The sequence below is a fragment of the Manacus vitellinus genome, unplaced genomic scaffold, assembly GCF_001715985.3.
Source record: "Manacus vitellinus isolate BGI_N305 unplaced genomic scaffold, ASM171598v3 scaffold_20_pilon, whole genome shotgun sequence".
Lineage (NCBI taxonomy): Eukaryota > Metazoa > Chordata > Aves > Passeriformes > Pipridae > Manacus > Manacus vitellinus.
This window is the reverse complement of record NW_021939471.1, coordinates 9,414,103-9,436,157: the sequence shown is the minus strand read 5'-3', so window position 1 is coordinate 9,436,157 and position 22,055 is coordinate 9,414,103. Positions and strand designations below refer to the sequence as shown.

Genomic DNA, 22,055 nt, shown 5'->3' with positions numbered 1-22,055 from the left:
CCCGGCACGGCTCGGATGGTGCGAGCGCGCAGGCACGGCCCGGCCCGGCCCGGCGCGACCCAAGCCGTTGCGTCGGGACTCCGAGCATGGTGCGGAGCCGCCGAAAACCTCTGTCCCCTTGTTGCTGTCCGCTTCCGCTGGGCAAGCGCTCTGGGCCTGGGGGAAGCAAATCCGAAACCCGACCGGCTTCTTCCTCCTGGTGTCCCCGCCCCTAGTGATCCCGCGGGTGAGCCGGGCAGGTGGCTTTCCCGGCGGATGGCGGCAGGGAGGTCGGGCCAGGCTCGCGGGCGGGATTCTCTTACCCGGGGCTAATGGGGACCCTCCAGAACCCTGTCGGGAGACGCGTCTGCCTGGGAAACGTCACTTAGGAAAAGCCTGTGCCTCCCGGCAGGGCTTTTGATTAGAGCAGCAAAGAGGAGGAAACAGTTGACACCCGGGCTGAGTTTGCCTTGTGCCGAGATGTTTCGCTGAAATGTAGGAGACCGAATAAAAGCCCCTCATTTTCCGGGGATCTTTTCCCAAATCTTGTCCCCTCCTGTAAAAGTGCATAGATTTGGCAGTTGAAATTGTAGGAGTTCAAAGTCTGAGTACTTATGGGTAACTAACCCATAATCTTCAATTGTTTTTACAGATGAGTGATCTTATGCACTTCCTCCGGAACTGTTTCCACTTGTAGAATTTCATCGGATCCCTTATTTTGACTTGGTATTTCAAGTCTATTCATGAGGAATTAGCAAAAATGAATAAGAGAATAACTTATTTGTTAAATACTGTTAGATACCTGCATAGGTACAGTTCTGTGTTGACTCCCAGATCTTCAGGCACAACAAGAAAACACATTTTATGGATTAGCAGATACAGGGATCCCTTGGGAAATGTGAACTTCAGGGAGTTATTTTTAAATATTTTTCCTTCCCTGCATGGATCATCACTTCGATTTCTATCTCAAAAGACGGATGTGTTTAGCACAGGTGCAGAGGCTTTGGTGAGTGAGCAGGCTTCCCAGAGCTCCTTGGAAGCTGAAAAGCTGGATGATTCTGGGAGCTTCAAAGCGAAGCATGTAGTGGATCATGATGACCCGTTCTTTAATAGTCTCCGGAAATGCACCTGTCCTTGCGATGCGCTGGACTTGGCTTCCGAGTCTGCTGTCTCCATCAAGCATTACACAAACTGTTTAACCACTGCGTGGAGACTCTTCAAACACATGTCGGAGGAGCAGCAGCGCTACGAGAAGCAGCTGATCTTTGAGCACCCGGCCTTCGCCAAGCTGTGCCAGCAGCTGCTGCGGGACTCCCGCAGGATGACGCGCGGGGACCTGGTGTTCAGCCTGCACGCCGTGGTGAACCTCGGGGTGCCCCAGAACACACTCCTGGTCCAGACTTTGCTGAGAGTGTGCCAAGTGAGTGTGAAGATCCTTCTAAATCTGGGCTGAAACCTTGTGGGCAATTCTGGTAGTCTGTGCAGCATCAGAGAGAACTGGGTGACATCCCTGGCTTAGTCTGATGTTCCATGGAAACAGGGTTCCCGTAGTTCATTTGTATGTACTTCTTGTCTCCTTCATTTTTGAAACCACTGCCTGATTTCAGATTTAACAGAGAGGAGAAGTCTCAAAAATCATTACCCCTCTCAAATCAACTGAATTTGATGTGAGTCCTTGTGGGGGTCACTGCAGAATTAAAGCTTGTGAATTGACTTTTGAGGGGAAAAAAAAAAAGACAGGTACAGATTAAGAGTGGTCAGTTTTACTTTTCTGAAACTTCTGTTGGTTTGAAGTAATCTGACATTGTGGAAACTTTAACAGGAGAAGCTCAATCAACTCGATAACCGATGTGTCTCCGTTTTGGCAACTACTTTATCAGGGATGGATAAAGACAAGAATGTGAGCGCTCTTCAAGCTGGATTACAGTGAGAAAAACATATCTTTCACGTGTTCTTCCTATTTCAATGTTGTTTGAATACATGTCTGTTAGAAATCATCGAGGGAATGTCTGCGCATAGAATACATATTGTGCTTTTAGGATTTAAACGGTCACGTGAGATAAGAGCTGTCCTACACAGTGATTTTTGGTGTTCTTTGCAGTTTCGAGCAGGAGGGCTTCCAGTAGTATAGGGTGCTAGTCTGGTCCACAGGGGATTGTGTTCTGGCTGCAGCTCCACAAGTGTGGTTTTTTTGTGATTTTAAGTCCCTTCACATATCTATCCCTCTTTTATCTGTGTGTAAATGGGAGGTAGTGAGACTAGCTTACTTTTTGAAGTATTTTTGATTTTTCATTATTAAAAATGCTATTTAGCAGCCTGGGAATATTTTCTTTTAATTTAGTAAGTAAAAGTTGCATCCAGAAAGTCCTTCTCTGTAGTGCTTTATCAGAATAACTTGTTTGGCTGTAGTGAATTTTTTTTGGGCCAATGCGATTTATGTGACTAACCAAGCTGCTCAGTCCCATAAGATTGTTCTTACTGAGGCTGTCACAAAACTTGCCATGGATTAGTACTTTTGATCCTGGGTCAGGTTCTACTTTGAGAAGGTGGATGTGCTTTAAAAGTTGGTGCAAAACAGGAGAGCCATCTACAGCTCTCTCTCTGTCTTGATGTCTGGAGCTCTTGCCTATTTGCAGGGGTGAATTTCAGACCAGTGCACTGCCTTAGAAAGCGACACTTCATAATTTGTAGCCGTGCAGGTATATTTAAGGGTTGTTTGGACAGAACAATTACAATACTACCCTCTGAGACAGAAAAGTAGGTGCTAGGAATGCAGAATTCCTTCATCTTGTGCTTATGATCCCTCTGTGTTGCGATGTCCCCTTCTGTTCTTGCAGCCCACAGCACTGCTTGTTTGTTTTCTTTCCTCACTTGCAACAAATGGTTGTCAGTGTCCATTCCTGAGTTTCCTGGCAGTTTCAGAACTTGTCTGCACATAGATGATTCTGAGATAAAAATATACAATTTTTTTTCTGCGGGAGGATGTTAATTCTTTGACGCTTAACGGGACTCACATCTACACAGTCACATATGCAGTCTGGTCAGGTGCCCCTGCTGTTAATATATCAGCAACAACATTCATCTATCAGGATAATGTTAAGGAAGCATATAAAATTATTTCTATGCATAAAATATCTGTGCTGCAGCTACATCGTGTAGAGTTATGCCAATATTGCATAAAAAAGGAGGTGGGAGAGGAGCAGGGAGTTACAGCTTTAACTTAGGGGTACATCAGTGAGGAAGAATGGGGGTACCTGCTGTTTCTGCTGAAATGAGGAAAGTTCTTGTGTGTGTTTCTTCGTCAGGTTACTAGTGGAGCAGCGCATTTCAAGTATCAAAGACATCTTCATTCTGCAAAACCTGATGAAATGCATGGGAAAAGATGTTCCGGTTTTTCTGAAAAAGAAATTAGAGGTAAGTTTAGTTGGAGGCTCATTTTTACTTCCACAAAGCCTGTGCTCTTGCATTGGTTATAAATTGTGTATGGTTCTTTCTCAAAGACAGAATATAATAGAAAGGTAACTATATTTACAATTTGAATCATAGTCCACATATATCTGCAGGAAGAACTTAAATTTGGAGGTTGGGAACAAAAGGAGTTGAGGCAGTAAAATAGCAGTGCCCTTGGCTCTTTGGTTTGGCCACATGGTGTTTCATAGAAGCACTTAAAGGCTATTCCCTGATTCCCTTGCCCAGCTTGTGACTGGAAGACAAGGCGACAGAAAACTGGTCTATTATGGGGCTGTGTCTGGGAATGGTAAGGGGATGGAGGACTGATGGGAGTGAGGTTGGGAGCAGGCATTAGGTTTTATGGCAGGGTGTACTGAGGTTTGTCACCTGATTTAAAAATCCTTTTTGAAACCACTTTTCAAACAAGGCCTGCTGTGTTTTCATCACATAACTGAAGGGTACTGAGGTCACACTTAGTAATGGCATTCATGAAATATCATAAAACTGAAAGGAAAATAATATTTACACTTGTTAGCTAAAGGGAGCTCTTAATTTTTCTGAGCCCACGGGGTGTTGGTTTTTTACAGTGTAATTTCTATTGTAGGTGCATTTTGTATTTAACCTTTGATATGCATGCAGTAAGAATATTGTATTTTAGTAGACAGTAGATTTTGTAGTCTCATTTTTACTGTCATTTATATCAATCTAATTACTGCTTCAATAAATGAAATCTCTCTTGTGGCAACAGAGCTGACCACCTCTACCTTGGTCCACATTTGTAGCTGGGTGTTTGTATTTAAAGATAGGCTGCTTGGTGTACTATGGATCACTTTGGAGGCTTACAACTTTCATGGGCATGCAGATCAGTCAACTGTGCCATTTTTGTTTCTGCTACTTTTTTAAGAGTTTGCAGAAGACACATATTCACAGTATTTGGAAATGACCTTTGCTGAGACTTCTTTCTTTTAAAAGAAGCGTATAAAGGCAAATTGCTGGGAACTTGCACAGTGACACATCTCTAGAGCGCTTGACCTGTTAAAATTGTATATTAAGAAACTGAAAGTGGTTACTTTATGCTTTTGCTATTTTTTACTTTTTTTTCCTTTCATATAAATCTGAACTAAGGAATTTGGGAAAATTTTGGTGAAAATGTCTTCACCAGAAAGCAGTGATAATATACCAGAAGAATGAAGGATTTAATAAACTCTGATTCACTTTAGATGGCAGTTTTGAAAGAAATAGATCATCTGACTTTTCCGAATGCTCTGCGTGTCTTTTTGGCTCTTGTTGCAATGAATTATTGTTCGTATCCAATCCTGACTGCCTGCAGTAAAAAGATCCAGGGTAAGAAAAAAATATGCTTATTAAATTTCCCTTCCTTATACCAAATTCTTTCCAATTACTGTCTCATCTCCCTTTTCTGACTTCCTTTAAAACTCAGGAAACATCTTTGTTTTACAGGATATTATAGTTATGTGGAGCCATTTGACAAGAAGCAAGACAGAAAATTACTGATAAATAATGAAAACAAATAGCTCTTGTCATCTCTGCCCTTCTTAACATTTACCTGAATTACATGTTTTCATTTATGTTTCCCTGTACACAGGATTTAGGAAAAAGAATTTAATTCTATCAAGAAAAGACAGATTTCAAATAAAATTTTAAAACAAATCTGAATTGGAAATGGACAACTTACAGGATGGATTGGCAGCCTAGTGTGACTAGTTGGTAAACTAAATGAAAACAGTGTTTCCCTGAAGAACTGGATTTAATTATTGAGTAGTGCTTAATAACTGACCTTATGCTGTAACCCATAGAAACATTAAATGAAAGCTAATGCTTTCACGTCTCTCTATACCTTTACAATACATTGCTTAAGTATATGTGGTCAGTATGTATTGATTCATACTTAAAATAAAAATGCATTTTTGTCTCATAAAGCATTAAAATAGTGAAATAGCATTTTTAACATAAATAAACCAGAAGTGTTTAGGCTGCTTGTATAGCCTTTATTGTCCTTATACGTATTAGGACACAGTGTTTAATTACACATACTGGCTTCTCCCATAGGACTTCCACCACACTCGGGACACAGGCCAGGTGGCATACACAGAGTGAGCAGTGACTTTTTTCAGCATTTTTTAGTGCAGGCTGAAAGTCAAGAAACCTGGAAGATGTCCTGGGAACACAATCTTCTTGCTTATTTTGTAAATTTGTCCCCTTTTGCTGATTAATGTGTTCTAGCTTGATTCCAGCTCAGTTTGTTTTCTCCTGTCTCAGTTTCTTCCTGTGTTTTAACTCAGGAAGTTGAGCTTTGCCTAGCTAGTCTCAGTCTGTTCCATAGTTTCATATCAGATTTTTTCCCTCTTCCATCCCTTAACCAAACTGTTTCCATGGTGTCTCCAACCTACAGCTCCCATTGCTTTGTATCATTTGTCCTTTTTTGATCTACTGTTACAGAAAATGTCCATGATGTTCCATTTCGGCAGTTAATTCTCATTCTGGAAGCTTGTCATACTCTCCAGTACCGGAATGTAAAACTGTTTTCAGCATTAGCAGACTATGTTAATTCCACTGCCTGCCTTTGGGACAAAAGACAGGTGAGTTTGAGACCAAATAATTTATAGCAGTACTAGCAGAGTATCTGGTGCTTTCCATCTTACCTTTCTTCATGTTTGTGCTTGATCTTTGGGGAACAGATTTTTAGGTATACCAGTCTGATGAAGTTGATAGTTAAATTTTGAAAATGCTCTTCTATTAATTGATAAGTAAAGAAACAAATAGAAGTGGTGTTATGATTTGAAAAATTTGCTTTCATTAAAAATGCCTTTTATGATATCAGCAGGTAGGATTTACTTCACTGACTTTCTTGACTTATAAAACTCTCTTTTCTTTTAGATTGTCCTTTTTCTTTCTGCCTGTGAGGCACTTGGCTTTCAGCCTAGTGAGTTGATGGAGATTTTTGCTGAGAAGCTGACCGAAGACCCTGAATTCCTTAACTTGAAAAATCTTTTGATTGTTCTCCGGGTGTATTCACGACTCAACTATGTTCCCAGAGTCCAAAAGCATCGGTAGGTTTTCATTTAGGATGCCTGATAATACGTTACGTAGTCATTATAGAGTAATATATGGCAACTTGTATTTGATTTCAGTTGTGGAAGAGTTCATAATCCCGTTTCATTAATCTGTAAAGTAAATTTGCTGTGTCTTTTTACATTTTTTCTACATAGGATTTTTTTTTGTCTAGCTGAAGACTTTGGTTCTAGACTGACTAGGCTACTAAATCTGTTGATAGGTAGCTGTATCCTCAAAGCAAGAATCAAGTGCTAATGTTAAATAACATAAGTTAGCAAAGATTTCGAACTTGTGTTTTTGTTTGAAATGTGTGTTTTTATAGCCTTATTTGTGTATTTAGATACTTTTCTTCTGATTTTGGAAAAGGTTTTTTGAGACCCTTCAAAGCAGCTTGAATAAATACCTGCCTCAGATTTCCGACACAGAACTGCTGAAGGCAACGTATTCACTTTGCATCTTAGGTTATCTTCCCCATCAAGCCCTGGACGAGCTGCTGCAAAAGGACAGCAAGGATGAACTTATACTGTCAGGTCAGACCTTACTTTGTCATCTTCTTGTTTTAAAAAGAATAGTCTGCCTGTGTACATAATTTGTTGTAATTGTGTTAAAAGATTAGAAATTAAAGAATCCCAACATGATTAATATTAAATTTGAAGTCCTCAAGACAGAGCTAATTTAGTAATGGTGGTCTGAGTGATCTGGCTTTGCACTAGGGCATCAACTTATTGTCTTGGGCCCCATGGTGGAAACAGTTTAATAGTAGGTATGCAGTTTAATGAACAGAGATGAAGATGGGATCTGTGGAAGTGGTAGAAATGTGCAAGAGCCAAGGGTTCTACAGTCAGTAGATGTTCAGGCATTTTTAAAAATATAGGAAGTCTTAGCCTTTATAAACTAACTTTAGTACCTGGAATCATGAGTAAAAGTGAGATTTGGACTGCTCTGAGTTATAATGAGGTACTTGTAATGGTTTGTAGAAGAATTTGGTTTCCACATTACAATTTTGTACAGGTAGTAGAATAGTCGAGCGGAGTAGAAATTTGATATAAACACTGTGTCTTGCTGTTGAGCCTGCTGTGTCTCAACCTGAAAGCTGTAAAGCTGTAACTGCTTAGTGTTTGCACAGCTTAATGCTCTTCAAGCACAGTTTCAAAATTTTGGCTGAGTCTGATATTCCTTTTTGGTTTATAAGTAGCGTCCTGATTGTCTGTATTTTATGAATGGTTTTTATGCATACTCTCCCATGATAACTGACAGCATGCACAGAGCTGTGTACAGCAGAGGGGGAAGACTGCATAAATGGGCAAGCTCACTGCCATAGACTTTAATATTGTAATTAGTGAATTGATGGTGTGTATTTAACAATACATTGAAGAGACTCAATAATATTCAGTGAAAATCAATTGGGTTTTGCTTCTTGTATCGAAATTCATTTGTTGTGCTAGAACAGACTATAAAAGATAATAAAATTAAAAATCCTGTGGGATGATACATTGTATGTAGTATTTTTGTATCCTTTTTCAGATGATCTTTACAAAGAACAAAAGGAAATGATGCTTCGCTGTGTGAAAACGTGTATGGAACTTGATAGCCCTTCCTTCACGAAGCCTGCATTTGTGGTGACTGAGGATTCGTCCTCACTGGTCTCTCTTAGTCTCAGAAAGGCTCAGGAGGCACTGATAGAGCTTCTGGGAGATGAGAACATGTTTCGGCGAAATGTTCAGCTGCCATATAAATATCACGTTGGTATGAAGCTAAATTATTGTAAAATTCTTTTTAATATAGATTTATAATCCCCAAAATAATAAGGTGGTAATAAATTTGCATAGGGTGCAAGTGATTAAAAGTGTAACACTTTTGATGACAGTCTTTTAACAAATGATGTCCTTGATTGGTGAATCTACTTTCTAGGATGCTTCTGTTAAAGTATTTAAACCCATTTCCTAAAAGTTAATGATTTCTATTATTCACAAAACAGCTTTGGACTTTTTGTTAAGCATCAGCAAGCAGATGTTAATTGTACATAAATCCAGTATGGCCGACTGTTTGAGAGAGTTGATATGTTGATACTAAATTACGTTAGAAACAAAGCCAAACAGCAGCTGCCTTTTGTTCTCTGACTTGTTTCTTCTCTGAAGTTCTGGCTAAGGTTTGGGTTTCACCTTCTTTTGTGAAATGTGATATGACCTTTTGACAGGTGATCATTTCAGAAGGTTTGGTTTCTTTTATATTTTGATCTTGCTTATTTTTTTTGTCAGCCATCCAGCTTACCAGTTCTTCTGCACTCGTAATAATTTTCTTCCCAAAGATTTCTAGTGAGGAATTGGACTACAGGAAAATATGAGTAGGCACGACAGCCTGTGATCAAGAGTAGTTTCTTTAAACAATGATTTCACTCCCATAAAATTACATCTGCAGTTTCCAGAAACAAATTTATTTTTTCTGGAGATGTGCAAGCTATAGCTGTTTATATTGGTTGCAGGGAGGGAAAAGCTATCAGTAATAAGTCAATTATTAGAGAACAGCAATTAGACCAGCGATGGTGCCTATTAACTTTTTCAAATGAGCTGTTCATTTTAAAACAATTTGAACAATTAGTGTGTTCAAATGAGAACATTAATTGTAACCTCTTGCAGAGTTAAATGTTTTGTTGGGTTTTTTTCAGATTTTGAAATCAGAATGGATTCAGAAGGAAAAAAAGTGCTCCCTATAACTGCAACAGATGATCATCCTGACCCAAGTGTTCAAAGGTGTCTCTTTTACTCCATATTTTTTCTAGCAGGCTAGTTTTATTTGTATGTATTCCATCCAGTTACTTCTTCAGTTCACTGATTTGCAGGAGCAAAGTAGCTAACTAAATTGTTATTTATGGTCACTGAAATACGCAAAAATTGCCATGCCAGTTCACAGTAACAATTCATCCAGCTCAATACCTGCTTCTGAGAGGGGCTAAAATTAACATTTCAGAGAAAGAGGCAGGAAACATCACAGTGATCTGATACTCTAGTAATGAATGCAGGTAGAATTTTAAAATTGCAAGTGTTTGTGTGTCCAATTAAACATTCAGTTATTCTCTTAAGTCTCAAAAATGTGCATCTTAATGATATGTTATGGCAGTTAATTCAGCTACTGAAATATACTTTGAATAAAAAGGATCATCATATGCACATTTTAGGTGATTAATTTAATCTTGTGTAGAAGACTGACCTCTCAGTAATTGAAGCAGGACATATATCATTTAAGTAATGCTTAAGTAGAATTGGGTGATACTTAACATTCATGTGCTGGATCACTGCACAATGTATTTTATACAGTTTGCTTTTTGGTAAAAAGAGAGCTAGTGAATTGTGTAACAGAAAGTCAGTGTTCCAAGCCATTCAGCTTTTCTCACCCTTCCAAGTAGGTTTTTATGGAAAGAAGTAACTGATTCTGAATATCATTAGCAAAGGATCAAAGTAAATGCAGAATCTCTCATATTAATGGAGAATGCTGAATGATCTATTACCTTCTCATTGTGGGAGAAGTGGAGATCTAAGTACTTAATTCTGCTATAGGTACTTGGGTAGATGGTGGAAGTTGTGTGAGCTCATGGAAGAAGAAAGGGTCTAAATTACTTAAGTCCGAAGTTCGAAATTTTTGTAGTCCTGATATTTTTGCCTACCAGAAAGAGAGCTGTATATTCTGCTGTGTTAAAAGACATCATTGAATCATTGTCTTAAAAATGCTTGTTCTGCATTTGTGCTCTTCTTGGTTGTAGATTGGCTCTTCTGTTTGTTCCTCTGTCTACTTTCTGCATGGGTACAACGCACCCCCAAGGGAAGCTGGCAATGAAGAAGCGGCATCTAAATAAACTGGGCTATCACGTGATTCTGGTAAGAAGAGTCAGGTTATTCTCTCTGTTTGGGTTCTCTTATCAGTGTAGTGATGAGCATATTTGGTAGAACAGGCATTGTTCTACCAAACATGAAAGCTCACCTGGGATGGTGGGCCTTCTCCAGAGTGGTAATTGCGTATCTTTGCTAGTTAAACCGGAGTGATGGTGGCACTAGCGAGAAAGGGCAGAGGAACTCTAAAAGACAAGCCACCACTTACCATTATCAGTGAAATAAATATAATCATAGTTGAGGGGGGAAAAAAAATCAAGCCACTGAATTCCTTTGTGCCTAAAAAACTTACATGTCTCTGGCTTGTTTCCCTGATTTTCATAGAGTGAATGATTCAAGCAAACTTGTTTTCAAAATACAGCAAATCCCTATGGCCTTCTCATCACTGAGCACTTGGTTTGTAGGACAGGGTAGTTTGGATAATAGAAATAATGTACCCTTTCCTTTTACTTTCTTCTAGATCCAGAACAGGAAGTTTCAGGAAATGACAAATGAAGATGCAGTTGAGTTTTTGAAAGGAAAAATTTATTTAGAAAATACTTCCTCTTCTTCTGAAGCAACTGTGCAGGATAATAATTAAAATAAACTAAAAATTTTGGGTCTCCTGATCTCTCTTTTTCCTTTGTAAATTATGTACGGTTTTAACAGAAGAGATAAGTAATTTTATACACAACCGCCTGCTCCAAAGTATTACAGATTAAGAAAGTTTGTGAAATGAATGATGCCTGCTGATAGTGGGGGTTTTCTTTTGTGAAGTGGGAGTGGAATTTCTCTAGTAGAGGGAAATAATCCAAAAAGCATCCTGACATCTACTGCTGTTGAAATGTCTTAATTTAATCTGTATTATGCTTCCCCTCCTGCGTGCCCCAAGTCAAATTTCTCTCCTCTTGAGCTGGTTCAGGGAAAGGATGTGACTATTTCAAGTGCTATTGGAACCTGGCCTACAATTAGGCACTAGAAGGATTCCTACCCAACATCCCATACAGTTCTTTACGCAGAACTATATATGGTAAAGCAGTAAATAACTCGGCTTAAGTGGTGTATTAAAAGATCTGGTTATGTGGAAAGTTTCTGAAGAAATCAATACCCCTCAGTTTTCTGAAGTTCAGACCAGTAATGGTTCAGTAAACTGTATGCTTTTTCTTTTGAACCATTTGTTTCACTGCTACTTTAATAGATTTTGAGACATCTCACTACAAGAACACAGGTCTTCTATGTCTTTACAAAATGACTCCTGCTCTCTGTTTCTGATATTAGTGTCTCCACAATTATTCAGAGGTGTTGCAATACTCAGATTTGTTCATTACATACTGTGATGCATCTCCACTGGCCTGTTGTGTAGTGGTGCAATTGATTAGGGTGGCAGAGTTCTAGAAGTGCAAACCAGCTTTGGGCCTTTTATCTGACGGAGCAGAGTGAACTGATGCATCTTTTCTGTTCTTGGTAATGTACTGATAAAATGCATTTTGTTCTGCTGGAGTTGCTGAAGTACTTAGAGCATTGAAGTGCTCAAAATACATTTGCAAACAACAGCTTGCTTCTTTCTGTGGAGTAATCAGATCTTCAGTCACAATTCTGCTGCACCACAGCCACAGTCCCATTGGCATAGAAGGAAACAGCAATACTTGCTACAGTGACTGTGTGCTACCTAACCGTGGTGCCCTTGCTTCATTTGCTGAGCTACAAGCACTGCGTTCTTTGTCTTTCTGAAGTAGCGTGGACACGTGGTTAAGGTACTACTACAATGATGAGGTAAAAAAGGTATTGCAGTCATAAGGTGAAAAGAAGCAAGTTAAGAAAAATTGCTCAACTTCTTGTGGAAGATGTAGATAGAATACAGTGCATGTTTGTGAAGGAAGCAGTGCAACCAAAGCAGCACTGTCATGGCTGTCTAGCATGAAAAGCAGAGAGAGCTGTTCAGTATTTCAGTCTCTGAAATGCAGCACATACAGGAAAACAGATTTGATGCAATTGTAAAACTTAACAACCAGAGCAAAGTCCATCTGCTTGACTTGGTGAGAAGTTTGTTATGCCCCCTTTTTGGATCTGCTACTTCAAGAAAGCATTGTCTGTACAATTTCAGCACACTAGTCAGTACCATTCTGTTGTTTGGAGCTGGCTGACTGACTCATGGTCCCAGCCTGTGCTGGAGGAAGTCTGAAATACTCTGTGCCGGGGTGTCAGGTAGTGCACAGAGCTATGTTTGGGAAAGCACCTGGTGCTGTGTAAAGTTGGAGCCCTGCAAACCAGTAATGCAGTGTCAGCTGTGGCTCTTGCTTTGGCTGGGGAACTACTCCCTCTGTCTGCTTTGAGCTTTTCAGTCAGGTCTTCAGGAGTAGGTACGTAACTCCCATCCCTTCAGGGACAAAACACGGGCAGGGAAGTACACTGTCCTCTTGGATGCCACCAGCATGGACAGAATTAGCCACCAGTGGGCACAAAATGGCATAGCACATTATTAAACTGGCTGATCACCATGTGTTTTTTCTTTGTTAAACACCTTAATAGTAGGTAGAAATGAATACAAGCAGCATGGAAGTGTAGTAGTCTGCCATTATGATCACTGTGCTTACTAAAATGTCTTGCTTTATGCTCTCAATAATTTATGTTGGTCCAATTTCATCTATGCTGATAGATAGTTCTAAGCACCATGTAGCTACTGCCAGAGACTTCAGAGCTGTGGGTTTCCTGAATCTCCACATATGCTAAAAAGCTAGGCTGCTGAAAATAAAGCCAGGTTTTTCAGGTGTCCAATTCATGTAATAAGGAAGATCTAATCCCCTGTTCTGTGCATTACAATCTGTATTTAGAATACCATTCTCCTCTCCTGAGTCATTATTAAAATTAGCGGGAGACTCACAATGAAGATCAACAATAATTATTTTTCTCCCATACTTATGAGGTTTGTCACTGCATGGAGTGCTTGGTGTGAAAGGTGCAAAATCCTCTTTTTTAAGCAAAACAGATAAAAAATAGCTGACCTGCCAGTGAGGCTAACTGGAGATGCAAGCTGCATCTTTCTTTACCATTTTCATAGTCTGCCTGCAGACTCAGGAACTTGTGTTTCTAAGTTTTATTCATACTTGGAACTCTTTGTATGTGCAGTGGCTGGAAATCTTTTCTCAACGAGGAGTGAGGAACAAGGAAGCTGCAAATGGGTTTATTTCATACAGCCCATGGGTGTATCTTATCAATGGATGGAACCCAGACCCAATCTGTATCAGGGCCAAGGTTCCCAACTCCCTGTAAAGTGAAAATAGGAAATTTATTAAGTAAACTAAACTGCTGAAGCAGGGGAGGATTTTTCAGTGAATTGAAGGCTTGTGAAAGCAAGTATAGGGCTCAGAGTAGTTGTATACCTACGACTTAAAGATAGTGGACTCAGATGCAGAAAGCAACCATATATTTGACCAGACTTGTATGAAGGCAGCATATTTTATACCTGGGCCACAAAGAAGTCTGAAAAGTAGAAGCATACAAATCTTTCCTTCATTCTGAGCTCTGAAATACTGGACTTCAGAATTTGTCCTGCTAATCTCAAAGAAACAGGTGCTGCCTTTTATGATTCCTGGGTTTTGCGTGCTGCTTGCTGTTAGATAGTTTATGATTCATAAATCTTATTACAAAACAGTAAAATGCCATTATAAAGCTGGCTTATCTGGTAAATTTTTCTTTGAGAGTAATCCTGTGAAATCTTCAGGTCATCTGAAGGCTATCCACATACCACAGGGTGACAAGGTTAGATCATTGTCATATATCACACAATCAAAAAGAAAACATAGAAGGATTTACAAATATAAGGTGTATAGCAAACTTCACTGGCCGAAGGATTGTGTTTAAGCATTGAAGGATGTGTGAACTGATCTAAAATGAGAGCAAGAAACAGGAGGGCAGAAAATGTGGGCTGCAAGGGTCAGGAAGGTTCTTGCATGAACAGAAAGTAAACTAGTACCATCTGAGCGAAATCAAAACAAAGTTTGTGAGTAATGCAGAATGAGAATGAGTGACTGGAAAAGCAAATTGTCTCCATAAGCAGCTGGATTTACAGACCCTGGTGATCTGCAGTTCTGTCTTGCTTGGAATTCCTTACATCTAAAACTATTTTTGAGCCCTAACTCCAGCCTTCTCAGGGTATGAAATATTCCAGCCTCTCATTCACAAAAATATCCAGGAACTCTCTTTAAAACTTTCACTTTGCTCTCAAAATGTTGAAAAGATATTCTCAAAGATATTCAAAAGTGACTGGGAAAGAGGGACTAAAAGTACATTGCAAGACTTTGGTTTTTGTTAAGAAATAGAATCTAAATAAATTGGAGCTTGAATTAGAGAATTAAAGTCTGTTTCTCAAGTATTGCAACTGTTTCTGTATAGAAGATGATAGGTTGATTAAAACTGATGCAAATATAACAGAATTCTGAAGTGTGGTTAAAATCAGTCCTAGTTGTAACAAGTTTTCCCCCTTTTTTCATTATTTTTGGACAACAGCAGTATAAAGTGAAAGTATGAATGTGGTGGTGACTGTAAATAGCCACCCAGGAACAAAAAGAAGGAGAATCTGTATTTGTGTCTGCAGCAAAAGTCCTTGTGTCCACAGATAATCAGTGATCCTTTTGTTTCACCCTGTTCCCTCCCTCCAAAAATGCTCCTATGCATACTCCAATAACATTGTTGCCATGGCACCTATTAAAACCCAGATAAGCTCTTGCTTTATGAAGCAACATGCAATTTTTTACAAACGGGAGAATTTATTTCAAAATAATTACCTATTTTGCTATAGGTAAGGGAGTCTACTCATGCCTCCAGACAGGGGCAATATTTATCAAACACTCTTCATTCCTGAGTATGTGCCATAGTTTGTTCTTATTAGTTCAATCCACAAAGGGCACTTGCTAAATTTTCTGTATTTGTCCATTTGATTTTCATGGTACAGATTCTGCTGCACATAAGATGTCACTTGTACTTGACCACCCTTTAGAAAGGTGGGGAACTCTGAGGTAACTGTGGGGAAAGGACACTACAGCAAACATACACTAGCTGAGGCAGTGGCTCTACAACTTCAAAGGAGAAAACTTGAACTATTATGTAAGTCCAGCATTCTCCTTCTGCAGTGGGGAACAGCTGGTGAGTTGGCCTCTGACTGCACAGAGGCTGGTGGCAATGGTGAGGATTGTCACTGAAGTCTTGATTTGTGCTGACACAGATGGGATGTGATTCACACAGTGATGTGTTGTGGAGGAGATTATATATTTATATGTTTAGATGTTATTGCACACAATAGCTAGGGAGGGAGGAGAAACCAAGCATGGAGTTCACATTTGAAATGTCATTCACATAATAAAAGACTTACCTAATCTTTTAAAATATACATATTGAAGACCAATAGTGGGTTATCACTTGCCCTTTGTAATGGCTCAGCAGTTAGATATCAGCTTTATCAGAGCAACAGACAGTTCCTTGACACACAGAATTCTCTGGAAAATACAAAAGCAACCTACACCCCTTGCACACCACAGTGTACAGGGCAAGATGAGGGCAAAGGCTACTGATGCATTTGTGTCTGTTGGTTTAGAATATGCTCTATTTTGCAAATGAATGATTTGTTGCAGGGACAAACCATCTTCTAAATGAATCTTCAGTCTGGGTCACTTCTGTATAAATGTAAGGAAAATTATGGAGATCTGAAAAGTTAAGTAGACAAAATATGTGCATGCATGTGTGTTTGGAGATTTGCTCTGTATCAGTCTGTGTTCAAGGAACAGTACAAAATGGTGAATGCCTCACTGATGACAGCAAGAAGACTTTCTTCTCAGTAGGCAGTAATTCCCCCAAAAGATAGTACTGAGCAGGATGAAGGTTGGTTAGATTTGTGCTGGTGCAGAATAAAAACAGAACTTTCCAGACTTTCCACTGCTGGTGTAGGTTTGATATTCATTTGCTGAATCCAGTAACTCTGTATTTGAAGGGGAAAAAAGAGAACACCACTGAAGGTATCAAAGCCATGCTCTCTGAACAGAGATAAATTACGTGACACTAAGGTAGTAGTCAGAAACATGGGGGATCTTGAGTTCGGCTTCCTGCTTGCCATTGATTATCTGTCTGCCCACAGGAAAGTCACTCAGAAGGTCCCTGGGGCACACCCGGATTCCTGGTTCCACACCCATTTTGGTAGTGCATGACTCAAAGGAATGCCTTGTTTGGCAGTAGGGGCAGAGTTCCAGCACAGCCAGGTGTCTGTGTTCCCTGTCTGTAAATGGGGACACCCCCATGTTGAGTTGCTTGGATTTGCAAGCTCTCCCAGGCAGAGCTGGCTGATGTTTCAGATCTGCTTCTCATACAAAGAGTAGGAACTGTTCAGACATTAGAGTGGAGGAAGCCTGGGCTTTCTTTGCTGAAGAACCTTGTGACCAATGCAAGCCATGTCAACAGCCTTACTGCAAACCTACCCAGCCCTATCACAACAAGCACTTCAAAGTGCCACTACCCAGTCCCTCCCTCAGATACTATTAGCAGCAATTATTTTTAATAAAATCAGGCACCAAAATACAAGCTGTTTCCACTGCATGTCACACCCATAGATATATATCACACTTCAAACCTGGCTTACAAGTTACATAGAATGGACTTGTTTGGCACAGACAAGAACTGCTTTGAGATCTTTTGTCAGGTACTATTGGTTTCATTAATAATCTCTGAATTCCTCAGGGCCATCATAAGCATTTTTAACAAATTCTCAGGGTGGTTGAGGGTTTTGTAGCATTACTCACCTTGCATGGACACACATAACTGCATGCATGCAAATAATGCTCGGTGCTGTCACTAAACAGAAAGCTCAGTGTGTGTGTCATGTTTGATAGAACAGAGGACAAAGGTAAATATGAACATATTTTATAGTTGTAAAAGCTAATTACTTTATATACAGTGTATATTGTCTGAGTTTAAGGAATTGCATGCAAGCATATTCGTACCTAATCACAAAGTATTCTGGTGCTTGTAATAGAACTCATTAAAAATAATGTTGGTTATTCTAGGATACAGTGCAGTAAGCTTGTTTCTTAACCATTAAGCAACAATAAAGATTTATGTGCTGTCCTTTACAGTTCTGCTAGTAGTAATAAAATAATACTAATTTATTTACATACAAAGGTATTTATTTTATTTAAAAATACAAGCCAGGCTTTTAATGTTACATGGCATCCTCTTTAAAAAGGCCTAATTAAAACAAACACTGCATTAGACAGCTAAAGCTTTACAAGAAATTTTGTTTCTTCACAAAATCAAGGATTCTTGCCTAACTCTTGTCCACTCAGAACTTCAGTACAGGATCAAACACTTCTGAAAATCCTCTTCCCCCCAGAGCAATACCTCTGAAATCTCAAGTTTCAATCATGTCATCAGAAGGTATTCTTATAAAGGGAAGTTTTCAAGAACGGAGAAGGTGAGTGAGAAAAAAATAACTGATTTTTCTGATAGTGGATTCAGGCACATTAAAATCTATGAGCAAACTGAGTCTTTCTGTTGATCAGATTACAAGGGCAATATTTTGCAGCTTGTATGTGTGGACTTTGGGTTCAGCAATTTACCATTGCACCTGAAATATACTACTAATAGTTTTTAAAGTTAAATTGCACAGTCCTTATGCAGACAAATTTCCCATAGGAACTGTGTTTACATAAAGAGTGTAGGATTTTGTGCATAACTCCTTGTAAATGTGATTACCATTAACTCCTAGAACTGAACCAACAGTGTTTGTTACCTTTAATTACACGTGGTAAATATAATTTTGAATTCAGACTTTATGTTAAAGCTCAAGGTCCTTAGCAGTGATATTTTGCCATCTAAAGGATGAAGTAAAAGTAACTACTCAGGCCACCTGTTGTTTAGGAAAGACGATACAATAATAACGTTTTTCTTTCCTGGTTAAAGAAAATGATGACTGAGGAAGCTGCTCTGCCAGCCTAATTAAACCAATACAGATTTTGTCAGCTTGCTTCCGCCTGCTTCCATAAGGAACTGCTTGCTGGGTGGGTATTGAAGTTCCTCTCTGATAACAAAGCTGTCTAAAAACTGCATCACAGGACTTGTGGAGAAAAGGCAGGCGTTATATCCTACACTGACACAACACACTTGTATTTACAGTTGTGCTCAAATATGTGAGAATGCATGTGTATAAATGCTGTAAAATCTATGGAAAAATCTTTGAAAGTATCTGTAAATGAAAATATCTTGAAATTACTAGATCATGTGCCAGTAGTTGAATTACCTCCACTAAGCTGAAACTTATGTATCCTGTGTCACTTGATGATCTGCAGGACATCCAAGTTTGGCTTAATGAAACTAATTTTAAGGTTTGCTAGTAATGTCATTCTAATCTAGACTATGTTAGCTGGAATTCTTTCTGGTTCATGATTATTTTTAAGTCCCAAATGTAAGGTTAATGGGGTGTTCGCAGAGTAGTCTCAGAAAAAGAGAGAACAAGAAAATCTCAGCAAGATGACTCTAGAACAAAATTGTTGTAACTCATAGTTTCCAGTATATTCTCATTTATGCTAGGATTGTTGCTGGAGCTAATGAGGCTTGAGAACAGTTAGCACTGTCAAATCACAATGGAGTCCAGAGACTTTCAGTAAAACCTTTCTCTAACAGCTGTGAAAGCTGAAGACTTGTCATACTAAGAGGAACAATGATTCCACACAACATATTACTATATATATATGTATGCTATAGCACTACAACCACATATTAAATCTTCTAGAATGAATTGGAATATTTTGAACATTGCTCAGAAAAAAAAGAAATATTTTTTAGTACTCATAGAAAAGATAATACCTACAGAATATACTATCTATTCTGACAAGACAATGGGAAACAGAACTGTCAATTCATTGTGTGCTTCCTCCAAGTAAAGCTACAGTGATAACCAGAGGATATTTTAGTTAAACAGCTGAATCACCTATTGCTCTCTTCAGTGGAGCAGAAGACTAGGATTTAAGGCACACTAGTCTGCATGCTACTGTTTTGACCCTACTGAGTGATGATTCTGTTTCGGACACATACTGTGAGTTTTCTGCAGCAATGAGAGGAGATTTATCAGAAGATGATTTTCTCAGAATCAAAGTGATGATTTAAAAAAATGTTAATCATGTTGAATTCCATTTAGTTCATTTAGGTTTTTAGTTCAGATGGAGTCAGTGTGGAATTTAGTTGTTAACTCAGAAAGCTTAACACAATGAATGGATGTTTGTGGAGAAATACAAGTGTGTACATTTTTTTGGGTCTTTGTCCTTGAAAGTTACATGCAGCTCAGTAGGAAATCTGGGTGCAGCAGCTACCAGGATCAAACTCACCGCTGTATGATAGTTGTTCAAAACACGTGGTATGCTTCAGTATGGAATATTTAAACAAAACAGTTCTAGCTTGTGGCTGTTGCTACACAAACTGTATGCAGATAAGTCACAAATAGCTGAGCATATGTGTGGTGCAAGGTTAAAACAATAACAAGCAGGTCGAATCATTCAAACACTGGAAATCACTTGACTCCAGGCCAAAAGCTTAGCTTGAGATTATATCAGTATGGGATAGAAAGAGGATAAACTAACAGGCTTAGCAGCCAGCTTGTTGGAGTCAGCATATAGTATCTATACTTCCAGCAGGAGAGCAGATGGCCATATATTTAAGGAAGCACCAGACAGGGAGTCAGGAGATCTGAATTCTATTCCTGGCTCTGCAGCAGTGCTCCTATGTCACCTTGGGGAGCCACTTTTCCCCTGTTTTTCTTAATCTTTTAAGTAGTGGAAATAATATTTGCTTCTCTAAGAGGGCAGTTAAGAGGCTAAACTGATGCTGAATAAAACACTCTGAAGTTCTGAGAAGAATATATGGAAGCAGTGCAAAGTAAACTTTTTTGGAAGAAAGGACATCACACGATTTCGTATGGCATATTTGTGCCACATGTTTATGACCTTTCCTCCCCCCAGAAAGTCGCATGCCTTTTTGTGCACAGTTTTCAAGGAGGGAATAAATGGATTAAGCTGCCTTCCACATTTGCTAGAAAGATAAGCAGCTGCCAGTAAGAACCTGACCAAAGAACAGACTTTACTACTGAGAGAGACGTTATTTATGCTCAAGAGGGCAATAGGCTTGTTGAAGTTAACTGCTCACCCCAAAATACTATTTTGCATTGGTGGCAGAATAATGTCTCTAATGGCCTTTATTCTGAATTCAGCAGTGCTGCTTGCAAGCTGAACATAAGTACAAAATTAAGTATTGTCTTTTATGAACAAATCTTCTGCTGAAATCCCAAAACAAGTCCATTTCTTAAATCAGAGAAATGTCCATGATTATTTGCACTGTACTTTCATTTAAAGGCTATTAAAATCAACTAGATTTCAAAGGAATCTGAATCAAAGACTTAGCAAGCAACTGTCATTTCTCCTGAGTTCTATTCCCATTAAGCAAAATGACCTTATCTATCTTCATTACTATTTGGCATCATAGGAGTAATATTTTCACTACAGAATAAACAGCTTCTGCTTTTGATGTTGAAGGTGTAAGCTTTGGTCTGGAGTTCAATTTTAGTTCTTATCATTATTTGCTCCATTTCTCTTTATGCCTCCATTTTTCTTGTTACTAGATTATGAGCACCTGTTAAGGAACTGAACCCCATTTCAAAGCCAGGTCTGTTAAAAGGGCACAGACAACACTGTGAAGTCTTAAAAACATTAGTCCACCTCACAGCAGTGGACAAAGGAAACAAAAACAAAGATTATCTGAGCAGGTGTCCTGAGTGTCAATATGATCTTCCAACATGAGTTTGTTTTTCTGATTCCTCACAAATGAAGCTGTCTCTAATCCCATAAACTGGACTTCTTTCAGCTTTTCTATTAGTCATTGTGGATTGGGAATCTAGATGGAGGGAAATATTCAGCATTTTCAGGTTCAGGCTTTTGAGCAGGTTATAGTGTGTTGCAATAAAATGGGAAGGGTCTGGTGTGGTTTATGAAGAATATATTCTCTTGCCTGCAGCCTGGTTTTGTGAGAACACACTTTTGAGTGTGCCCCTCTTTTACACTGGGGCAGTTCTGCTGCCTGTTTCCTTGATAACAGCCTTATTAGAAATGTAAGAGGACTTCATTCTTTGATAAATCATATCCATTGCATGTGTACACAAACAAACAGACTTACTGGACTCTGTTCACCCAAAATCCATGTGGTTTTCTTCATTAAATCACCATGAGATAGCTTTAATCCAAGAGAGATGAGTGAAACAATTCCTTTCTGAAGAACTGGGTTGTATGTTTAACTGTAGTCTAAAAAAGTTTACTCTTGATATATGAACTTAACAAGAAATTAAATATTTCAGATAGTAACCAGCTCACTGTTTTAAGTATATAACACAGAGACACTCTTTATGACAGTGTAGAGTTGTTAGTCTCTGGCCAGAGACTGATCTGGTCCAAATGAAAGTGGTTTAGATGAGAGACTGATGTTCCCATCTTTCCCTTTTACAGGAGTGTTGGCTATTCTTTTATGTCCTCTTTTTAGTTAGGCAAGTGACAGAATTGCAGTTAAAAGGTCAAAGAATTGTTCCATAAAGACATAAACACAAGCAGAAAGAGAGTAAGGATGGAGCTTTTTTCACCACTGTTCTTTTGTTCTTGCCCATCCTCA

The 22,055-nt window shown here is 39.0% G+C and overlaps 1 protein-coding gene across 1 annotated transcript; it reads left to right on the top strand.

The window, feature by feature from the left end:
- The first annotated feature begins 195 nt into the window (after window positions 1-195).
- On the top strand, window positions 196-10,996 carry FASTKD2 (FAST kinase domains 2). Its single transcript, XM_018071614.2, has 12 exons — window positions 196-226; window positions 632-1,399; window positions 1,802-1,905; window positions 3,285-3,393; window positions 4,650-4,773; window positions 5,890-6,029; window positions 6,328-6,500; window positions 6,871-7,034; window positions 8,029-8,250; window positions 9,170-9,254; window positions 10,262-10,376; window positions 10,849-10,996. The coding sequence occupies exons 2-12, from the start codon at window positions 740-742 to the stop codon at window positions 10,966-10,968; spliced, it is 2,016 nt and encodes a 671-aa protein (XP_017927103.1). The 5' UTR covers window positions 196-226; window positions 632-739; the 3' UTR covers window positions 10,969-10,996.
- Window positions 10,997-22,055: the final 11,059 nt, after the last annotated feature.